This window comes from Amblyomma maculatum, chromosome 9 (assembly GCF_055883805.1).
Source record: "Amblyomma maculatum isolate TAMU_Amacu chromosome 9, ASM5588380v1, whole genome shotgun sequence".
Lineage (NCBI taxonomy): Eukaryota > Metazoa > Arthropoda > Arachnida > Ixodida > Ixodidae > Amblyomma > Amblyomma maculatum.
Window position 1 is genome coordinate 68,714,620 of NC_139352.1, and position 20,160 is coordinate 68,734,779.

General features: G+C 43.5%; 2 protein-coding genes across 3 annotated transcripts in view; one reads left to right on the forward strand and one right to left on the reverse strand.

The window, feature by feature from the left end:
• LOC146179319 (G2/mitotic-specific cyclin-B2-like) overlaps positions 1 to 20,160 on the forward strand; it is a 234,298-nt gene that overhangs the window by 115,898 nt on the left and 98,240 nt on the right. The window lies entirely within an intron of this gene.
• Positions 6,782 to 10,381, reverse strand: LOC146179327 (G2/mitotic-specific cyclin-B2-like). 2 transcript variants are annotated; one of them, XM_084579871.1, is made up of 5 exons: positions 10,136 to 10,381; positions 8,579 to 8,607; positions 8,465 to 8,530; positions 7,368 to 7,476; positions 6,782 to 7,011 (listed from the first exon to the last, which is right to left on the reverse strand). In XM_084579871.1, the coding sequence occupies exons 1-5, from the start codon at positions 10,355 to 10,357 to the stop codon at positions 6,895 to 6,897; spliced, it is 543 nt and encodes a 180-aa protein (XP_084435997.1). In that variant the 5' UTR covers positions 10,358 to 10,381; the 3' UTR covers positions 6,782 to 6,894. The 2 variants fall into 2 exon arrangements, with proteins under 2 accessions (XP_084435997.1, XP_084435996.1); XM_084579870.1 differs by having other exon boundaries at positions 8,465 to 8,607.

The window sequence follows — 20,160 nt, forward strand, 5'->3', positions numbered from 1 at the left end:
CGTTTGCAGTCGGTGTGCGCAAATGCATGATAAGCATCCATCTGTGGCCGCGAATAAATATGTGCGACATTCATGAGTTGCTTGCGCTCCACACGAGCTTCTTCACAAGAAACCAACTGAAAGCTGGAAGATGACTTGAATGGCGCAAATACGTTACAAGCGAGTGAGTTAAAGAGCTGTGGCTGAAGCAGCTGATCCAAGGCAGTCATCGGCATAACTCATAACGACGCATATGAAAGCCGTAGAATGCTCCACCCAGCTAAACCGATGAGTCCTTGTAGCTCATATTTCGCACATAAATGACATCTGTAAGTAAATATTTTTATACTAAACTTGTTATGGAACACGCATGATTCCACCATGATTATTCGGCTGTTTGCATCAGCTGTGGCGGTAAAGGAGCAAAACAAGCAACCATGGAGGAAGGAAAGAACTTAGGAGAGGCCCTTGCCATTCCCAATGCATTGGAGTAAGTGTGGCGGAAGTGAAGTCAAACTTTAGGGTTAGCCAAGTCGGGCCATTAGCAACGGCGACGCGTTCCTATGAAAACTCGGGCCACTAGCAACAGCGTTGCTAAGGGCCCTACGTACGTGAGCGTCGCGAAGAAAGAAAATGCGGAGGGTAAAGGAGGAGGAGAGACGTTGCAGCATCCGGTCGCGGCGCGGCCGCGCCGGCTTCAAAAACAAAAATGACGTCAGTGCCTCTCCTAAGTTCTTTCCTTCCTCCATGCAAGCAAGTGACAAAGCGGTGGCGCCACCTCACTGCATTTCGATGTGAAAAGATTTTTTGTGGTGGGCAAATAAACCTCTTATAATTTAGTGCAGTTCTGACCAAACCGAGCTTCGCTGATTGTTATTGCTAAATAAGGTGATAAAGCTGTTCAACCGTTCCACAAAATACTGCCCGCCAACATTTTTGCCGAATCTGCATGACAGTGTTGCTGTAAACAGCGCGAGATGGTGCCACAGGTGCCATCGCTGGGACAGCGGCACGTTTTGCTTCGCCGCCAGCAAAGACGATGTAAACAACAGACGTATAATCAAATGAGGAAGGCACGCGAACAAAATTCGGTGTAAAAAAAATACTGACCACCAAAGGCAATTTTTGTGCGATATTTGAGCTGCAAAGCGGTTTAGCGGTGAAAAGCATTCCACTGCTTCCACACAACCACACAACATTCATGATACGGGGCGCGGCGCAGTGACTAAGCGCTGGACTGTGGATCCAAAGGATGGAGGTTCGATTCCCCAGGAGAAGACAAGGTTTATTAATCTATTTTTAAATCTCGCTGTCTAGACCTCCATGACGTCATCTCCTTTCGACCAATCAGAGCCGCTGCAAAGCGGTACACATTTTGTCCACGACAACGATGAGGCATTAAAGGCTTTCGGCTTAATGTCACTTCTTGTGGGATTGCACGACAGCACTTATTCCGCACGTCGCAGTCGGAAACAACTACAGAACATTTTCTGATGTTACGACAGAATTTCTGTGCGGTTTTTGACGGGAAACCTGTTGCGACAACAGAACATTCGGTAGTAACATCAGAAATTTCAGTAGTTACAACAGAAAAGTGCTACAGAACTACAGACAACAGAAATATGCTACAGAAAAACTACAGAACTACAGAAAAATTTGATGGTTACGACAGAACTATAGGATATTTTGTCGTATTTTTGACACAGATCTGTAGTTTTTTTCGACTGGGGTTGGCCTTGTTCTTCCGATGGATACAAAGGTGACCGACTACCCCACAATCAATCAGAGTGGGACGCCCACGGCGCGTTAGTGAATACTCCCTATATGAGAACCAACAGCGGCCAAGCGGACCCGCGACTTACCCTGTGAAATCTGCGAATGTTTTACTTCACACAGCACGGCGCGGCAAGATTCAAAATATCCCCAGTTTACTCTAGGCAAGCTCTACAGCTTACAATTAGGCACTAAACTCCTATCGCTGCTACTGCCTTCGCGACTTTCTCACTGGAAAAAAGACGGAATATTATTTAAAACCATGTCTTAACGTATCAAAATAATTAGGAGGACATAAGTTCGATTCCGAACAAAGCATAACGTATTTTAAAAATCTTTTTATACCTCCTTTTTAATATTCACTGCATAATAGTTACGCACTTCGAGTTGGTCCCTCTTTTCCGCTGCTATCACATGTGTGTGTGTGTGTGTGTGTGAACGCCCTGTATGAGCATACATCGTTGCAACACGTCATGTAGAACCCCAGTCTATATCTTTATAGCACACTGAGGAGCTACAGCACGTGGAACGAGAAAACACATCGAGAAACAAAAATCGAATCAGGTTCATGCAAAAATCATAAAAAGGAGATCCAAGGTCAAATAAGCAAACAAGGGGCGCTACATCATTAGCATCTTCTTGATAATCCATCGTGTTAGGCTATACCAAGCACCTTTTTTCGATGCAATTCATCCTTTAGAAGCCGAGCACCAAGTCAGGCGAAAAATAGATGTTCCATTAATTTGACTTCACTCGTCTGGGGACATTTTTTTTTTTTTTTTTTTTGCAGGGGCGTTCTTACCGGAACACGGGTTTTTTTTGTTGCAGGGGCGTTCTTACCGGAACACGGGAATATTGTGAACGATTTTGGCGACCATACATACTAAATACGAATCCACCCAAACTGGAGTAAATAGCTTGTCCTCTAAGTTCCTAAAAGAGGTTCGGTCTTGAACGAAAAGTTTGGGGAAGTAATTTACCCTCCCCCCCCCCCTCCCCCAAAAAAGGTACGGAGCATATGCGAGTAGTAGCATGAGTTCATTTGGCGCAACTTTACACTCCAAAAAAAAAAAAAAAAACGGAGTGCTTACGGCATGCAGCGGGAGCTTATGTTGGGTAGATTATATGGGGAGCTTATATGGGGTAGCACTTACGGTTGGTAAAGAGAGCAGATGCTCATTGCTAAAAAAAAAGGCACTTCCATTTGCAGTTATTATGAAACAATTTTACCGCGGCCTTTCTTTACTAGTGCTATTAGACTGGCTTTATTTCGCAATTACGGAGCCACCACGTGTCACGGTCTGCCGAGTAAAGTGATACGCCGTGCACGGCGCTACGATCTCGCCCCACCTTTAGCCCCACCGACGACCAGAACTAGGTAAATTCAGCGGTCCGGCGAGCTTTACGTTTTAAGTTATAAGCCTGTTAGTATAATATAGTATGAACTTGTGCTATCTGCTGCCGCTTTGAGAGCCCACAATGACCTAGAAATTATGATATATCAACTTGTGGTACTCTACCTACATCTGTAGACGTAGTGGAGCAACGAACAGAAGTACATCGGCTGTTGTGATCCCTATTCCAAAGCCGGGGAAAGCACCAACAGACCTAAGCAACTTTCGACCTATTTCCGTAACGGCAACAACTTGCACGCTTGCTGAGAAAATGCTCGCCACGCGAATCTCGTGGTGGCTTGAACATCACGGTTTCTACCACCCGGCTCAGATTGGCTTTCGACCATCTATAGGCACAGAAGACCGATTGGCTGTCTTGGCGTCCTCAGTATTATCATCAACACGCAGCCACAATGTACGCACCGTCCTCGCCATGGATGTAGAAAAGGCTTACGATAATATCAGTCATGCTGCCATTCTGGATTCAATTGACATGGTCCATTTACCACTTAGAGTACGCAATTTTGTAAAATCTTTCCTTGAAAGTAGACAATTTGCAATACGCCTCAGTAGCGAGGCAATAGGATCATTTGTCCCTCTTCGCGGTGTACCCCAGGGATCTGTGTTGTCACCAACATTATTTGATATTGCGTTTATCTCACTTGCATGGCGGTGACATGAAATTTCTGATGTTAAATTCTTAATATACGCTGATGACATCACGGTGTGGAGCACACACAATGACCTACTGACTCAATCATCGGCCCTGCAATCAGCTATAGATATTACGTGCACATATGCATCTTCCATTGGCCTTGAGCTTTTCGCCAGTAAAACTACGTTCATATCAGTCGCCAACCGCCGTAAACTATCGGCAACACCTATTCTATCCGGAACCCCACTTCAGGAAAGTTCAACAGTAAAAATATTGGGCTTAACAATTCATGAGTCAGAAACTGGAACTACATGGCTGTCTGGCGCTAAAAAAACAGGCGCTACAGACACTGGGTCTGATTAGACGCATTGCTCCAAAAATGGGCTGCGCTCGCTCAGATGTTGCGAGACAGTTGGTGCGGGCAGTTGTGCAACCGCGCCTTGTTTATCAAGCCCAATTTCAACATTTGACAAGGGCACAATGGGATCGACTTGAGGCCATAAATCGAGAGGCAATGAGGGTCATCCCCTGCCTCCCTCGCATTACACCAATCGTGGCGCTCCAAGAAAACGCACAACTAAGCACAATAGATGGACTGGTGCAGCAACAACGTGATGCACGCAAGCGTAAGGCCACACTCTCTCACGCAACATGCGCTCTGAAGGCTTATGCTTCGACGCATTCACTACTACCACCGCCACTGCCAGTTCTTCCTCCTTGATGTTTTGTACAGCTGAGCGATAACAAGCCAACTGATTTACGCCAACCAAGAACACAGGAAACGGCATCGTCACTTCGCGACCGAATTATGGAACAAGACGCCCGCTTGCCACATGGTTCCATTATAATTTACGTCGACGCAAGCATCAACGCCTGTGAAGTGATAACAGCAGTTTACTGTCCTAGCAAATCTTCATTGAACAAGACGTCAACATTTCAATTACCGGAACCTCCATCTTCTTTTTGTGCGGAACTGCTTGCAGTGCAAGAGGCGCTTCGCTCTGTAACCGCCATTCCCATGCTTCCCACGGCCCATTATCATACGTACAGATGCCCTCCAGGTGACAAAGCTACTCAGAATCGTTAGTAGTAGCCCGGAAATCTGCCAGAACATACACAGTCTAGCGGCTCGCATACCAAACCCAATTCGTATTGAATGGACCCCGCGTGACCATTTAAGTGTTCAAAGCCAAGTGGATTCTGCGACCCGCCTTTCAAACTCAACCTCGACATCGCCAAACCTCATAAAATTGGACAATGCCATCCTGCTTTTATCAAGAAAGGAGCACCTCCGGCGCCGTACACGTGCTCTTATACCTCAGTGTACGGTAAGCCTCCCCCGCGGTCTAACCCGTGCAGAGGAGGTGGCGCTTCGGAGGATTAGAGTTGGGGTGGCCCTAACACCAGCAGCGATCCGAAAATGACCACAATTTCGGTATTTATAGCCAGACCCTGGGTGCCCCATCTGCAAGTCTAGAAATATAGAAGCTGACATCCATCACCTACTGTGTCCAGTGTTGAAGCCAACACGGATCCGGCACCTGGCCTCCCCCCCCCCCCCCCCATCAGTGTTGCCAACTCAAAAATAAAAAACCCGGAACAGGAACTCCCAAAACCCGCTACATGTATTTTTTGTGCCAAAAAGTTCGTTTTTGTGCATTTTATTCAGTTTGCAAACAAATATAACTAATAATATAAAAAGAAAGAACGCACTTTTTCTTTTGAGACTAAAAACCGTTGAATATATTATTTATCGACTAGAGGCTGCATACATGATAATATACGTTAAAGTTCTAAAAACTATTCTTTTTTTATGTTTCCGAAATGGAAAGTACTGACTAGACACTGCTGAGTCCTTCCTGACTGCAGGCACAATCACAAAAAGATGCTTCATCTGCAAGCGACTGACCACTCGTACTGCTGGTACCAGGTACAGGCAATACAGGAGGGCTCCCTGCGCTTTTGGCAGCGTACGCCTCCATCGTGCCGATCTTTTGAACTACATTTGGTGGCAGTTCGTAGTCTGAGCAGCATTTACCCTGCAGGTTCGAGGATTAGGTTCAAAAGTGCCGAAGAAATCGAGTCATGGTGTGTTCCAATGTTCCCCAGTGTAGCATAGCGGCGTCCCAGCGACGTCATGCGCTAACGTGGTGACGTTTGCTCGCAGACGCGACTAGAATTTTAAGACACGTTTCCGGTTCAGAAATAAAATCTATAGAACTACCAAAAACCACCAAAAAATCGCCAGAAAGGCTTAAAAACCGCTAAAAAGTCCGCCTCCCGCAGTACAAAACTTTCGCCCGCTAAATAATGTAAAAGCCCGCTAAATTTAGTTGGAAAACCGCTAAATTGGCAACACTGCACCCCATAATCGTCAGTCATATGCTGTTTGGACACTCGGACCGCATCATCGTTCACTCCTCGATTTCATTGCACCGGCCAACCTTTTTTCATTTATTTGACCTTCATCCGTCATAACATTCCTTTTATGCCCTGAGGCAATAAACTTCGAAAAAAAAAAAGGAAGCCCATCGTAATTCTCCTTTTTACCGTGAGGATGATAGTGGCGATTACAATGAAGCTGCAATTAGTGATAAGGACAATGATGACATTATAGCAATGAAAATGACGGTGCATTTAGTAGTTGATGATGATAATGAGAGAAAACGGGATGCACCGTGTGCACCTGCAATGCTTAGGCTTTCACATTTCTACAGTGTAGATGCTACAGTGCTCTCAGAATTTTTTATTCACCGTTAGAATCGCAGATTCAGAGGTCCGCTTAATTTCAGCTAAAGGCCCGCGGAAGAGCCGCGCTTAGAGCCGTGCGTAATATGGAACCTCTAAATAGTATACTCGCAGAACACAAGCAGAACCTTCAGACCTGCTTACTTTGACACAGGCAGGTCACCTGTGAGAGTTTAAGGCCAACTGAGCTTCATCAAATAAGCTGCTGTGTAAATAAAGAGGACAATTTGGTGCCCGGAATGACGCAGTTTATTAACAGGTAAAATTGAATTCTAAGGTAAGGACCAAAATATATTCGCTCAAATCACACGAAGGAGGCTTCAAAAGGTGAAGGTTGAGGAAGGACTACTGCCCCCCGAAGGTCAAGATTCCTTCTGCCATCAGGCGAAGCTTCCATGTCTTGGCTTCCGACAGGCACGCGACGGAGTGATATCGCTCCGACTTGTATTTCTTGTACGGAGCCTGCAAAAGAACAAAGTATGGGACGTTTTTTTCTTGATTTACAAAAGCTTTCCAGCATATGTAGGAACACTCCTGAGGCAATTTCAGTGCGTGGACAATGGTAGGATAATTTCCAGGGACATAATAAACTGGACCGTGTGCACTACAAAATCAAACGAAAATAATATCTGTCTGAACAAGGTGCTTTTAACCAATAATGTATTACTGGCGCGGTTTGAAATTGTACTTTCCAGCAATGTATTCCATTTTAGTACGTCACATTTGAATGCACTACATACCTCTACTAACCTAATGGCTAATGAACATGACAACGCTATTTTTCTGAAATTATAACTGATGAAAAACCAAAGACGTACAAGGTTCCTGACTCCAGGTGCCTCCAAAAAGAGACCCGCCATCCGCTGCACCAGTGGCCGCAGGAATTCCCTCCTACTACAGCTATAGTAGGGTGCCTCCCGTTTAGGGCTGCGAAAAAAAAAAGAAACTTATTAGCGCTCACAACCACTGCACCTCCTCAGGCTTTTATCCCACTGCAATCTCTCTGCAAGAAAATAAAAGCCCTCAACATCAGTACCTCTATCATATTGAAATTGGCATCGACAGTGGCGTTTTAACTAGGCTCCCATTTCTTTAGGAGCTTCTAAAATACACGACAACACGTGCTGGTACGGTGAATATGCAATAATCGGATGTATAAATAATGCTACCTTTCACGCACCTGTAAAACTCCCGTATTTACGACGTATACACACAAGCCCAGATACGTCACCTTTAAAATGAATCTGAGCCATCTCCTATATCAAAGGCTCACGGGACCCCACCGATCACTTAAACCAGTAAATTGGTACACACATTTCGCAATCAATTTCACTCAGAATATCGGGAGCATCCATATCATATCGAAAATGACATCGAAAGTGACTGTTTCAACCGGGCTGCGCCTGTTTTTTTTTTTTAGGAGTTAACGAAAGAGGCGACAATACGTGCAAGTTTGGTTATGTCTAGTTACTGGACGAATGAAATATTTTACTTTTCACAGAACCGTAACGTCTCTATATTATGACGCATACGTATACATAATAAGCCCATCTACGTCGCCTTCAAGAAGAATAAAACCCTCACTAACATCACTACACTCAATACCTTTGATGCCATCACCTGCCATACATGCCATTCAATGTCGATACGTCACTATTAAGCAGCCTGTGGAAAGCACTCGGCACTCACAGAGGGCGAACAGATGTGACTTCATTCTTTTTTTGTTTATGAAGGTGAAGGTTGTCACGAGAGGACCAGAAACAATCCTCATAAATAAACAGCAAGGATATCTTCACATTTTTACTTGCTTTCAATGATATTTAAGCATCGCACCAGTGCCAGGCTACTCTTTTCTGTGAATATGCTAAAAAAACAAAGGTCTGCAGTTATCTCAATGTGGGAAGAAAGTGCTTACCAGTTTTCTGGCCTTCCAGAAAGCCGAAGTGCGCAGTACACGGCTGCAGCTGCCTGCGCCGAGGGGCTAACGGAAGCCATGACGTAGTCCACGAGACAAAGCTCCAGAATGTACCTGGCTGCAAACTCTTCCTCTCGGGTCGCCTGTATAGAGGAGAAGAGGCTGGACACTTAGAGAATGATTCTGCGATAAAATTGCTGCTAAAATCGATACCATGGCTCTAGACTTGTTTGCGAAACAGAACCTTACGTCGAATACACGCCAAGAAAGAAACGTTAAATCAGTTCTGAATTAACGTAGTGATTGGCTATGCTGTCAAGGGTGAAAGGCAGTAAAACTTCCTAATGCTCTGTCGCCAAGAAAAAAAAAAACGGTCGAGTTACTGGAAAGTAAACCACAATGATTAAATATGAGGCCAGTAACACATGACAGAGAGAAGTTGATTTGTTGGGGGGAAAATCGGCCCTTGCAATTAACAAGAAATAACGGACAGCCCGTATATTCTAGGCAGATAAAATGTATTACGTTGAACTAAAGGCTACATATATTTAGCCGCCAAGATAGTCTGCATCTCACGCTATAAAAATAAACTTGCCTAAAAGGGAGATTGATTTGCAAAATTAGTTTCTGCGTATTCAATCTGGCATTCCAAGCATCCCGGCTAAAATTGCTTAGAACTCGCCGTATACATAATATAAGGCGCGCCAAGATCGTGACGCGTCATTAATGAAAAACTGAAGCTAGACTTAGTTAATCTTTCTAAAAACGGAACCTTACTAGCTAGAAAACGACGATAGGTGTAGTACTCCTTTCGCCGCTTCTCGATTTTGTGGATAACATAGGACAACATAAACCATTTTGTATGTGGATCTCAGTGCCTTGCCACACCGCCATTTACTGCTCATCGGCACCAACAATCCTTCTCAGTGTAGCAGGTTAATGTTACGATGTAGTGGCGGAAGAGATTTAGATTTCAGATTAGCAAAGCTACCTTATGTAAGAATGCACAGGCATTAACACACGCAGAAAGGGGCATCAGTTTGAGTTCTAACAAGAGCTATGGCACGAAGTTGTTCTGTGTTTCTGATTAAGAAAATGACACTGTGTCGCGTTGAGCAGACATTCTTGCAGAGTAATATGAGCTTCTACAAGGTGTAATATCATCGCTACGACTTGTTGCCTGGTCACATCTACGCGCAGAACAGCTGTATACGTATAGACTTTATGTTGAAAGCTTTCCTGGTTTGAACTAAATCACACCAGTAAATAAGAATGCACTTCATCTGTTATGCCCCCATCCATGGACAGAGCGTTTAGAAACCTGTTCCTCTAATACATGCCTATGAATGCTTGTCGAGAATACAAACATACAGCTGCTAATCAAATAGCTTAACTGCACTGATACCGTGTTGATATTGAGACAGCATGATAGAGTGTGTGTTCTACCTGTTCGCATTAAACAAGCACTTATCGTAACTAATCAGTACTACAGAGCCTCTCCTACACAACAAACATCAAAACTGGTTTAAAACAGGCGAAAATCAAATGATAACACCGCTGTACGCTGTTCAATGATACTATCTATAATCTTATTGCCGGATATTATTATGCAACCTCCCACATTCTCCTGATTTTGGTGGTTACGGAACCGCAAGCAAGCAATGCACGAACCTCAACATCTCTACAGTCAAAACGAAGGGTCTGCAGTGGTCCCTGCAGGGCCAAACTCCGGGAGACGACTGCGAGAATCTCCTTTTCCATGCGTATTATTGCTGCCTCCGTGATGGCCCCATTCCTGGTAATGACTGCGAAGAACCAGTGCCTCCACTCCGGGCTCTCGATTTCTATATGACTCGCCGCCACATACAGCGCTGCGGCCGACAGTAGCTGCATCGTGCGCTGGTCGACGATCTTTGCCTGCAAAAGAAAAAATAGGAGAGACGGACACAGAAGGAATTCATTACATAGTCTTCAGTAACATTCCTACGCAAAGCTTGCATACGCATATTGATTCTTACATGACAGATTTACAGACGAGAGATTTCAACGGTAAATATGTGACAATCTATTCAACTTATTAAATCTTTCGAAGTAAAGCTGAAGCATGTGTGGTCACGGCAATCACCAGTTGTTTGGTTTAAACCCAGAAGAAGCAATTAATTAGTATCAGTATCACACATACATGGCTGCTAACGGACCATGACGTGCATGGCTAATTATATCATTCAAGTTGCTTTTTAAACTTTCGAAGTATAAAATAACGAAGTAAGCATTACGACGGCCGTTCTAAAGCAAATAAAGTAATTCAACAAAATTTAGATGGCAGATTATGCTGATCTTATTCATCCTCAGTACAAGCGCTCGCTGTTAGCAAAACGAAAAGTAAAATATTAGCGGTCGAAATGTATGTAAAAAAGAATGGGCGCACCATAATGGAGGTAGTCTTTTTTTTCTTTTCCTAATGGCGTTTTAAGTAATCCAAATGTAGAACGCGGGAGTGAAAATTGGGATCTTTCCATAATGCCTGAAGGTCACGATAACCGAAACTGATTAGCTAAATCTACAAAAGCAGGACTGAAGCAAGACATAAGAGAGGCAACATTAAAGCTGCTGTTGTCTGTCTTCGTAGGTCATTATCTTATTCACACGCAAGGGCGGAAACGTGATTATGATAAAAATTAAACAATAAATTATGCACTAATTTTTCGCATTTTCAAGTATTTTGATTCTTAATCATGCAGGAGTGACAGGTAGAATTTCGTAAACTGTTTTATTTAGGATTCGCATAAGAAAGCGCACTAATTCTACAGGGTACATTTGGGAAAATCAATTGCTATACAAAAACGATGCACGTATCTAGAATAATTGGTCAAATTAAGAAATATACTAACGTTATAAAAATTAGTACAACATTGGGTGCTTTTGTTGTGTTTTTCTTAATTGAGAATCTGATCATCTTACACCTCGCGTTCAATTTTACAAAACACCACGCGTTCTCTTTAAGCACTCCTTAGTTATATAGCAGTACAAAGAAGTATTAGGAGATTTGCCAACCTGCAAGAAGTGATCCATCAGGGATACAGCCCGGAACAGCGTATCTGGATCGATGTCCATGTTGTTGTGGACATCAATTATCCAGTTGATGCCGTCAGCCCGTGCCCTGAGATCCACGTCCTTTCGCAAGGCCTTAGAAAAGGGACCAATGAAAGTGTTAATCTGCAGCAAATTGAACTAAAAAGAAGGTTTCGGTAAACAAACTACAAACAAAAATTTCGAACGAGACTTTGTTGAGAGTTGAGCATTGCATTGTGCTTACTTTAAGGCCCAGCCCACCTCGAGCCGGAGGCTCTCACCTCGAGCCCGCCAAAGGCCCGCCGCTGCAACCTCGGGAACAGCGCTACTAAATTATCGCCATGATGAGCCGGCAAGGCGGGATAAGCTCAAAGCGTTGCCTAGCCCGGCGCTTTTTTCACAATAATGCATCAAGGTAAATTTTTAATTGTTAGCAAGTATACTCTGTACTAAATACTGAAGGACTGGTTGACAACGCAACTCAGAAGTTCCAAGAGCCATACGAAAATGGTTGCTTGCAAATGTAATCTACTCTGAATTCCCTCAAGATTTTTATTCGCTATATTAAACGAGGTGAATCCAGGTCTTTTGGTAAAATAGCCGTGCCGAATACCCAAATTCAGAAACACTGCGCTGGAGACAATATGCACAAGAACAAACCAACATTGGTCACATTTGCTGAAGTGACTAAACACCGGGTAATGAACAGCCAAAAGCCATAGCGAACCCAAAAAGGTCAAATGGCCAATCTAGAAGTCCAGAATCCGATCCTGTAGCCACGTAATTAAGCAAAGAATAGGCTAAAAGTATTTATTTATTTTTTTACTTATTGATTATAACATACGTGCAATCTCAGTGGGATTATTACAGGAGCAGACAATGCACTGGATTGGAATACATTAAAAAAAAAAAAAAAAAAACATGTACAATGAACATTAGAAGCGGACATTGTCAAAAATTAGAAAAACAAAGAATGTTATTTCGACAAGTTCCACAAATTAGTCAAGCGATGACTATGCAGTAATAAAAGGTTTCAATTCGTTCCATTCTCGTTCAGGAAAATTGCAATCTACTTGGATGAATCTGTCGAGTAGATTTGTGTGTAATAAAATCTGAAAAATTCAGCTTAAATGAGGCGCAGAGTAGTTGAAACGGAACTGTAAGCGCTGGAATTTTTCTCGACTAGCCAGAGTATGAAGGCAAGAAAGTAAATGTTCAGTACGTTAATCGGTGCTCTTGTAAAGAAAATGAACACTTTTCCTCTGCACCATTTCGAGCGTGCACATGTTCCCTTTTGTGCGGGGAAATAAGATTACGTTTGCGTATTCCAGAATCGGCCGTATAGTAAAAAATTCTAATGAAGATATGAAAACATAAAAGGAAAAATAATAAAATAAAGAAATATTTAAAAAAGGGTTTTTGCCATTGCTACAGATAATAAGTCCTAAGTGTCCTTTAGAGTCTCTAAAGCGTCACTACAGCCGCTGGGACGACATTTGTGTTTAATGAACTATTTCACAAGTAAAATGCCTGGTCTTATGTTACACTTAACACCTTAGGAGGGCAATGCGATACTGTTTTGTTAATTTATGCACGGATTCGTGTCACTCAATACGGCAATTTTCGATGCACAGCACGACAGAAAAAGAGTGTGTGACAGTCAAGCATGCGGGCGCTTGGCTGCGGCGATAGTTTCAATGGATCGGTACCAGCTAAGCAAGATAAACACTCGGCTTGAAACCGCTTGTACCAAAATCTACACTAGGCTAGTCAGCGGTGCACTTCAAGTCTGCGATTAGTCACTGCTGCTCGTGCGCCTTAACCATAACCAGCTGCTTCGAGCCACAGAAGGAAAGAGGGCAAGAGGGAGGATAGGGAAGAATAATCCTGTCAAATAGAACAAGAAGATTCGGAAGGCGAAGAGAGAAGCAGGGTAAAAGAAGAGGAGATGCGAAGAGAGAGAAGATCAGCTACTCCTTGCGACTGCTAATTCTGAGCATTTACATTTCCGTGGGAATTTACGGTATTGTGGTTTGAGGCAATGCCAGGCATCGTCTTTTGCTTGGGAAAGTCGGTACCAGGGAAGACAAACACAGGACATGGTAATAAATTTGTGACGCAACCCATTTTGGTGGCGCTCAGTATGGTGTCATAACATTTAGCATCCATCTTCTGGTCATGTTGGAGGCTCCATATGGAATTCGAGCCTACAGACATGTATCTCAAGATAAGTGTATGCGCGCATTGAGAAATGAGACTGCTATTGTGCGTTCTTTTTAACAAAACCAAATAAAAGAAACTATATTAAAGTCTTGTCCAAATGAAAACGTTTCTTTAAAGATTATACGGGTCTTCTAGTTAGGCAAATCTCGAGCGTCCCCCTAATTGTTGTACGACTTGGTGTGTCCAAATGTTAAAGCATGAAATCTAACTGACAGGACGAAGCGCTTCGTCGGATTGCCGCTTCGTCCTGTCACTTACCTTTGTGTTTGTCTGTTTTTTGCGCCTTAAACTATTTTAAATATGAACCAAAACCAACTAGCCCAGCAGCAAGTGCTTTTAGACCATGAAATCTAACGTTTGACGAAACCTTGTCTGATCGGGCAGTTGATTCACGTATTAAGAAAAGAGAACGCCGACCAAAGGTTATTGTTAATAATATCAACAACCTTTGGTCGGCGTTCTCTTTTTCTAATACATGAATGTTAAACATGCTTGAAGACGGCGCAGTGACATTTTTTTAATGAACAATAATTCATGAATTAAATTCCTAGTCAAACTGGTCGCCTTCCAATACAGGCGAACAACAGAAGGGTTTGCACAGGCTAATGGGACAACGATGGACGCAGTTGTGCAGTGCTCTATGAGAATTCAATGGTTAATATTTCAGAGTCGTGCTATAACCTGCTCTGCCATTGAAACTACAACACCCCCCCCCCCCCCCCCCCCCCCCCCCCCCCCTTATGACGACCCCAATGAAATTTTCCGCGAGCGAATACAACCAAAAGACTTCTTGTTGAATTCTAAGCCCGATTAGAATTTCTTTCGGCAGAATATAGAATGGTGGGAATGAAAAAAAAAATTAAAACTATGACTTCACAGTCGCTATTGTGGAGGCGGGACGAACCTGGGAGTGCCAAACATGAAGAACCTGTGAGATTTCACAAGCTTCAACCATATGGTGAGAAACAATTACTTCGAACTGGTAATGAGCCGCCTTGCTAGCTCCTTCTGCCCTCTGATTCCAGGCCACCGAGACACAAAGCACGTGAATGGGAAATTGTTGTGAAACATCACTGCCAAAATACCCCCTATAGGATGGACAGTTTTAAACATCAAGGATTTAATCAGCTTTTTATTATGTTTTTATGCATCATTTGTTGTTTTTGGAGTTAACGTGACAAAGGAACCCAGGCTGAGGGAGAAGCTATTACATTCTCATTCATGTGTAATTACATGGTTGTAATAGCATCAGGACTTCTAACTGAATCAAAATGGTCACACTAACATATTTCACTTAGCCACGAGCTTAGTTACGCAGGTAGCTTGAAGTATCATTAAACATTCAGGCAAAATAAAAAAAAATTAAACACGCGCACAAATTGATATCAGATGCAATATCAAGTCAAGGTAACGCCGAAAAGAATGCTGTAAGAGAGAATGCCAGCAACGACCACTGACAGCAGGACGTGCTGATGAAAGGCCTGTATATAACACTCCTTCAGACAGCCTTTTCCACTTTACTCAGGGAATCGGGGGCCAGAACCCACGTGCACGAGCACTGATAGAAGCCATAGTTACTTTTGTGCCAAAGAGCCCAAAGCAGGCTACACCATTGGCGCGAAGCGTCGTTTAAACAGGCGACGTTTACTGATGTCCGAAGCAGTCAAATACCTGAGTGGCAAATATATCTGTACCGCCGTGCAAACAGCTTCTTCCTTTTGACTGTCTTGCCACTGATAGTGGTCGTACTAGGTAGCTGTCGGTTAATCGGGATGCTCTCCCCAAATTCTGTGAATAACCCATGCGGACCCATTCGCCCGTTGTTCGGTCACGCGTTCTAAACGAAGACTGGTGCCAATTTGACTGGAAACTGACGACACCGCTGACGTCATACGCTAGAAAAAGCCCCTCACGTACACGTAATCCGGTCTCCGCCGCTGGAGGGTCATCCAGTGAAACATATTGCCCCCCTTACCTCATGCGAGAAATTAAGAAAGAATGTAGATGCGTCATGCGACAATGACAGATTTTCAAGTCTAAGTAATTATATACCCGGCATGATGTTTTAAATGGACAAGCTGAACCCCTGTATTTCTTTCAAACGCCTGCCTAATAGTAGGTTGATAGTTGCTGCGTTCTTTTAGAGGACAAAGTATAATCAATAACAAATTACGTTGTTACGGTCCAGTTGGTGAGGTAGGAAGACGAATTTTCTCCAGGTATTGGTTGAACATTTTATAGAAATAAAAGAGGATGAAGCTTAACCTCCATCGCCAACAGGTGTTTACGAGAGAATGAACCTTTGGAATATTTCAGCGTTGCAGGGCTACGGCCAGGCATATGAAAAATGAAAGTGTGTACTACAGACCAAAATATATAAACAGCTAGAACTACACTACAGACCAAAATATATAAACAGCTAGAACTACTCACCGAAAACGCTGATCGGAAATGGGTCGCCATGGTCAGTAGAGTAGACGCTCGGTCTCAGCACGGGTTTCACGCAGGTCTCGATACAGCCTTCGTCCAGAACACGCACAGAACCGACTGGTGGATAGCAGCTATGCGGAAGATAAGACTTTGAGCTACTGCGCGGGTCACGACGTCATGCTCGACGTCACGCGAGCCTTCAACAGTGATTGGCTAGGAGAATGGGAAAGGGACGGAGCACTGTTTTTTTTGGGGGGGAGGTCGTTAGTTTGTGTATACGACATGGGAAGGGGAAGGAGGGGTTATTACAGCCGGCACCAAGAAAACCGCGTGCGAGAGACTGGCAAGATGGGAAATTCATAGAAAATCCAGGGCATGCTCGACGCAGGGGCGCCGGTAAAGAACTGCTTTAGTGTAGACCCATGCAACGCCTGCCACGACGCGGCAGCAGCGACGTCGAAGCAGAAGGGGCTCGCTTGTGCGCCGTCTTGTGTCTAGGGCTTCCTAACTTTTAATTAAACTGTGGAATTATATTGGGGGGGGGGGGGGGGGGTTGTAGCAAATTCAGCGCCACATGTCCAGCACAACTCAGCCTAATGGTAACGAGTATGGCTATTTTCAAGCAGAACAAAAAATTACAAGAGAAGGCTTGAAAATCACGTACTACACCTACGTACTACACAAATCTTTCATACTAAGAGGCGCAATCTTTCCCGATGTAAAGCACAGCTACGTGGCCATGACATAAGGAAAAAGGCAAAAAAATCTTTTCCTACTTACTTAAATTCAAATTGCAAAACTTGTGCTTGTGTGCTTTGAAATGAACCGAATAGTGCGCCTTTTCTACAAGACTCACCGAAAAAGCAATGGTAGGGATACTAAGAAAAAGTTTTAGGAGATCAAGATTTTTCATAAATCTTGCGCCCAGAACGTAAGAAATGCCTGGTTGTACAACTGCCTAGTCTGCAGCGGGTCGAGGAGAAAATCGCTGCGTGGATTTCTGCGCGCACAGTACTTTTATTTTCGGGAAACTAGGCTCAGAAAGATAGTGTCGCTGCGCTTACAGCCGCTGCACCACAATTCAGTTGAATGAGCGCTTATTTTGTGATTAAGGAGACTATATCAAGGTTCTTTCTGCGCTGTCTGAATGGTGGCCACTAGTCTTTGAAAGGCAGGCAGGATAAAGCGGGACATTTTAAAAATAATGTTTTCTTTAGTTTTTCTTAGGTCCGTGTCATCTGACCATTCTATATTTATTCATCTTTACGCCAATCAGTTTGTTGCCAATTCTGCTAAATTCGTCTGAAAATACATGAAAATGATAAAATAAAACTTTGATTTTAGTATTCGCTAACACTTTTCTCCGTTATGTGTACCGCAATGAAGAGACCACGTGCTCGTCCCCACGTGGTCGCTAGCTTTTTACTTTGTCGCGGCAGTAGGACATTACCGAATTCGTCATTACTAGCCTTCCCCGGAAGTCATCTTTTTTCCATTCTAGATAATACTGCAGAAACATGTTTTTTTCCTCCTTTGTGCCCCCTTCCAGCTGAGGGCAGGCTATTCTTCATCTCACAAAATGTTTGCAGCACTGCGAAAGGCAGAGGCATCCCGGTCCAGTGAAGATAACCAGCACAACAATAGGCAATTGCGCTCCTAGGCGCCTGTACTGCCTGTACTCCGCCCTTGTTTGAAAAAACTGTTGTCTCGCTTTTCGGAATTTCTTATGACCAATGCTGGCTACTTGGAATTAGGTCAGGTAGTTATGAGTCATGTGGGGACACATCTATCAGGCAGGCTGCTAGTCAACTGCGTTGACCTCAATCCGAATATTCTTGGACACAAAGAGATGGCGCCGTGCGCTTATCTGCTTGAGCATAGGAAAGCCTTCTCGGCACTGAAATTGCCATGAACTCTTTCCATCTGCGCACGTGCTTTAGCAATGGTCCAATCCCTAATTCCATTTTTGTTTCCTAAGAGATAATCCAGCGCATTTATATCATACAAGCTAAGCGTAGCGCTGGGCGGTGGAATGAAATTCGATTTTGACATACCTACACTTATAATTTTCGTGCTCTTAATTTATTCCTCGAGAAACAGAAGGCGGCAAATACACTCATTACTGTCGTCAGCGACTCCAAGAAAAGAACCTTCGCCGTGGAGTTGAAGCGCTTTGACAGACTGACACCTTCCGCATATTGTGTGGCTGGTTAATGTAAACCTAGGAACAACTGCGCACCCGCAATTTTTTTACCTCGCGACCACGGTTTACCGACCTACATTAGGGGAATAATTTATGACTTCAATAAAGCATAAGCTAGCCTCCAAGACGGCACTCAATAGAATTTTTTTTTTTCGACCGTAAATAGGCAGGTGCCACTAAAGGTCTAAAAGTTGGCCCAGTGCAAGGGGAACGTGTCTCCGGTAAAACCAGTCTTGGAGGGCTTTTATGTTGCTGTCTCTTTTTCTTTTTATACAGATAAACTGTAGACGTGGTGGCCGCTTCAGAAGGCAGTTTGGTCGACATAGTGTCCGTGCGCTGCCTTAAATACCTTTTCTACAGCTTTTCCTTTGAGGCCGCCCAGCGGCGTCTCAGACTTTGAGCCTATTAAGCTCGACTCTACGTCTGAATTTTTTTTCGAAAAAAAAAAAAATCCCAGTGTCGTCACGGAACGGTATGTTTCGGTTGATAACCATCCTACAGAGAACCTAAATTTAGATTCCTACGAGTATTCGTTGGACCTTAATCACAATTTTCCATGATTGTTTTGTGGCTAGCTTTTAACAAAATATCACTCCACTTCAAAAATACTGCTATGCGGCGGTATACTTCAATTTCTATAAAAACACTGCAGCTGCACGGTTACGTTCTTCATTAAGCCGACCACAACGTTCGAACCAGACGCAATGAATAAACACGTTCAAGAAACTACGCGGAGAGACTGAAGGAGAATCACTTGTGCGATGATGCGCATTTTTGGGCACTTGTGCGCCATCAGGTAACAGTGGTTCATTTGTAATACTTGCATTTAATTAGCTAGGCGCGTCTTGTCGAAAACGGAGAACAACTTCACAGGTCAAATAAAAAACATAAAGTTGGGACTAGCCTATATTTCCAACTCTGTTACAAAACAGACTGTTGCGGTTGATCAGCGCGTTGTATTCTTTTGAAGACAGAGCCGCCGTGGGTGTCTCGAACGATTGCCACATATTTAGGCCACTGGGCTTTATGTCTCTGTCGCAATTAAATTTCAGCGACGAAGCTCATTGACAGATAAGCGATTGCGGGATGTGTCCATGTTTTCGCATTTTCCATAGCTTAACAACTATTGTCTTCTAATTTATCGTTTTTATCGAATTATCCGTCGCCATTTTTATAAGGAATCATTAATCGCCTGATGGCGCTGCTGCCTGTGCCATTTATTTTTGCAAAGTGGCAACTACCAAATTGAAGGCCTTTGAAGGAATGTTAGAAGTCTCAGAATACACTGTTTAAGTAGACACAGCGGAATTCGGCGGACGCAACTCCTTTGTGAACCCGAGTCTGAACGGCTGGGGGAAAAACATTAATGGCAGTTTCAATAAAAACAAAAAAACTCAGGAACAGCGAAAGAGGCGGGCGTCGCATGACATGACATTCCGCACTGTTTTCGATGCACTTAATTTAGCTAGACCTAACGAAGTACAAAACCAGTTGCATGCTGCAAGCGCCCGAAGCAAAAAGCAGTGCATGTTTACTAACAGCCATAGCAGTTGACACTGGGGGTAGTAACATGGATTTACGGATCATGTCGGGCATCTTTAAAAGTCTTATATTAAATTCCTGTGCTTAATCTTTTGCAGTTTGCAAAGTGAGTTGAAGTAGGTATATTTCATACTCATGTGCAGTAATTTTGTAAATTCCAAAATGGTTTCCTGCGTTTTTTCCAACCTCGTGTTTCATTGTATATTCTACTCAAGGCAGAAAAGCG

Excerpts from the sequence above, each read along its gene's own strand:
- LOC146179327 (XM_084579870.1), bottom strand. The coding sequence starts at position 10,357 with ATGCAGCTACTGTCGGCCGCAGCGCTGTATGTGGCGGCGAGTCATATA. Across the intron at positions 8,608-10,135 it reads TTGACTGTAGAGATGTTGAG|GCGACCCGAGAGGAAGAGTT; the intron begins GTTCGTGCATTG and ends TCCTCTATACAG. Across the intron at positions 7,012-7,367 it reads CACCTGGAGTCAGGAACCTT|GCTCCGTACAAGAAATACAA; the intron begins GTACGTCTTTGG and ends GTTCTTTTGCAG.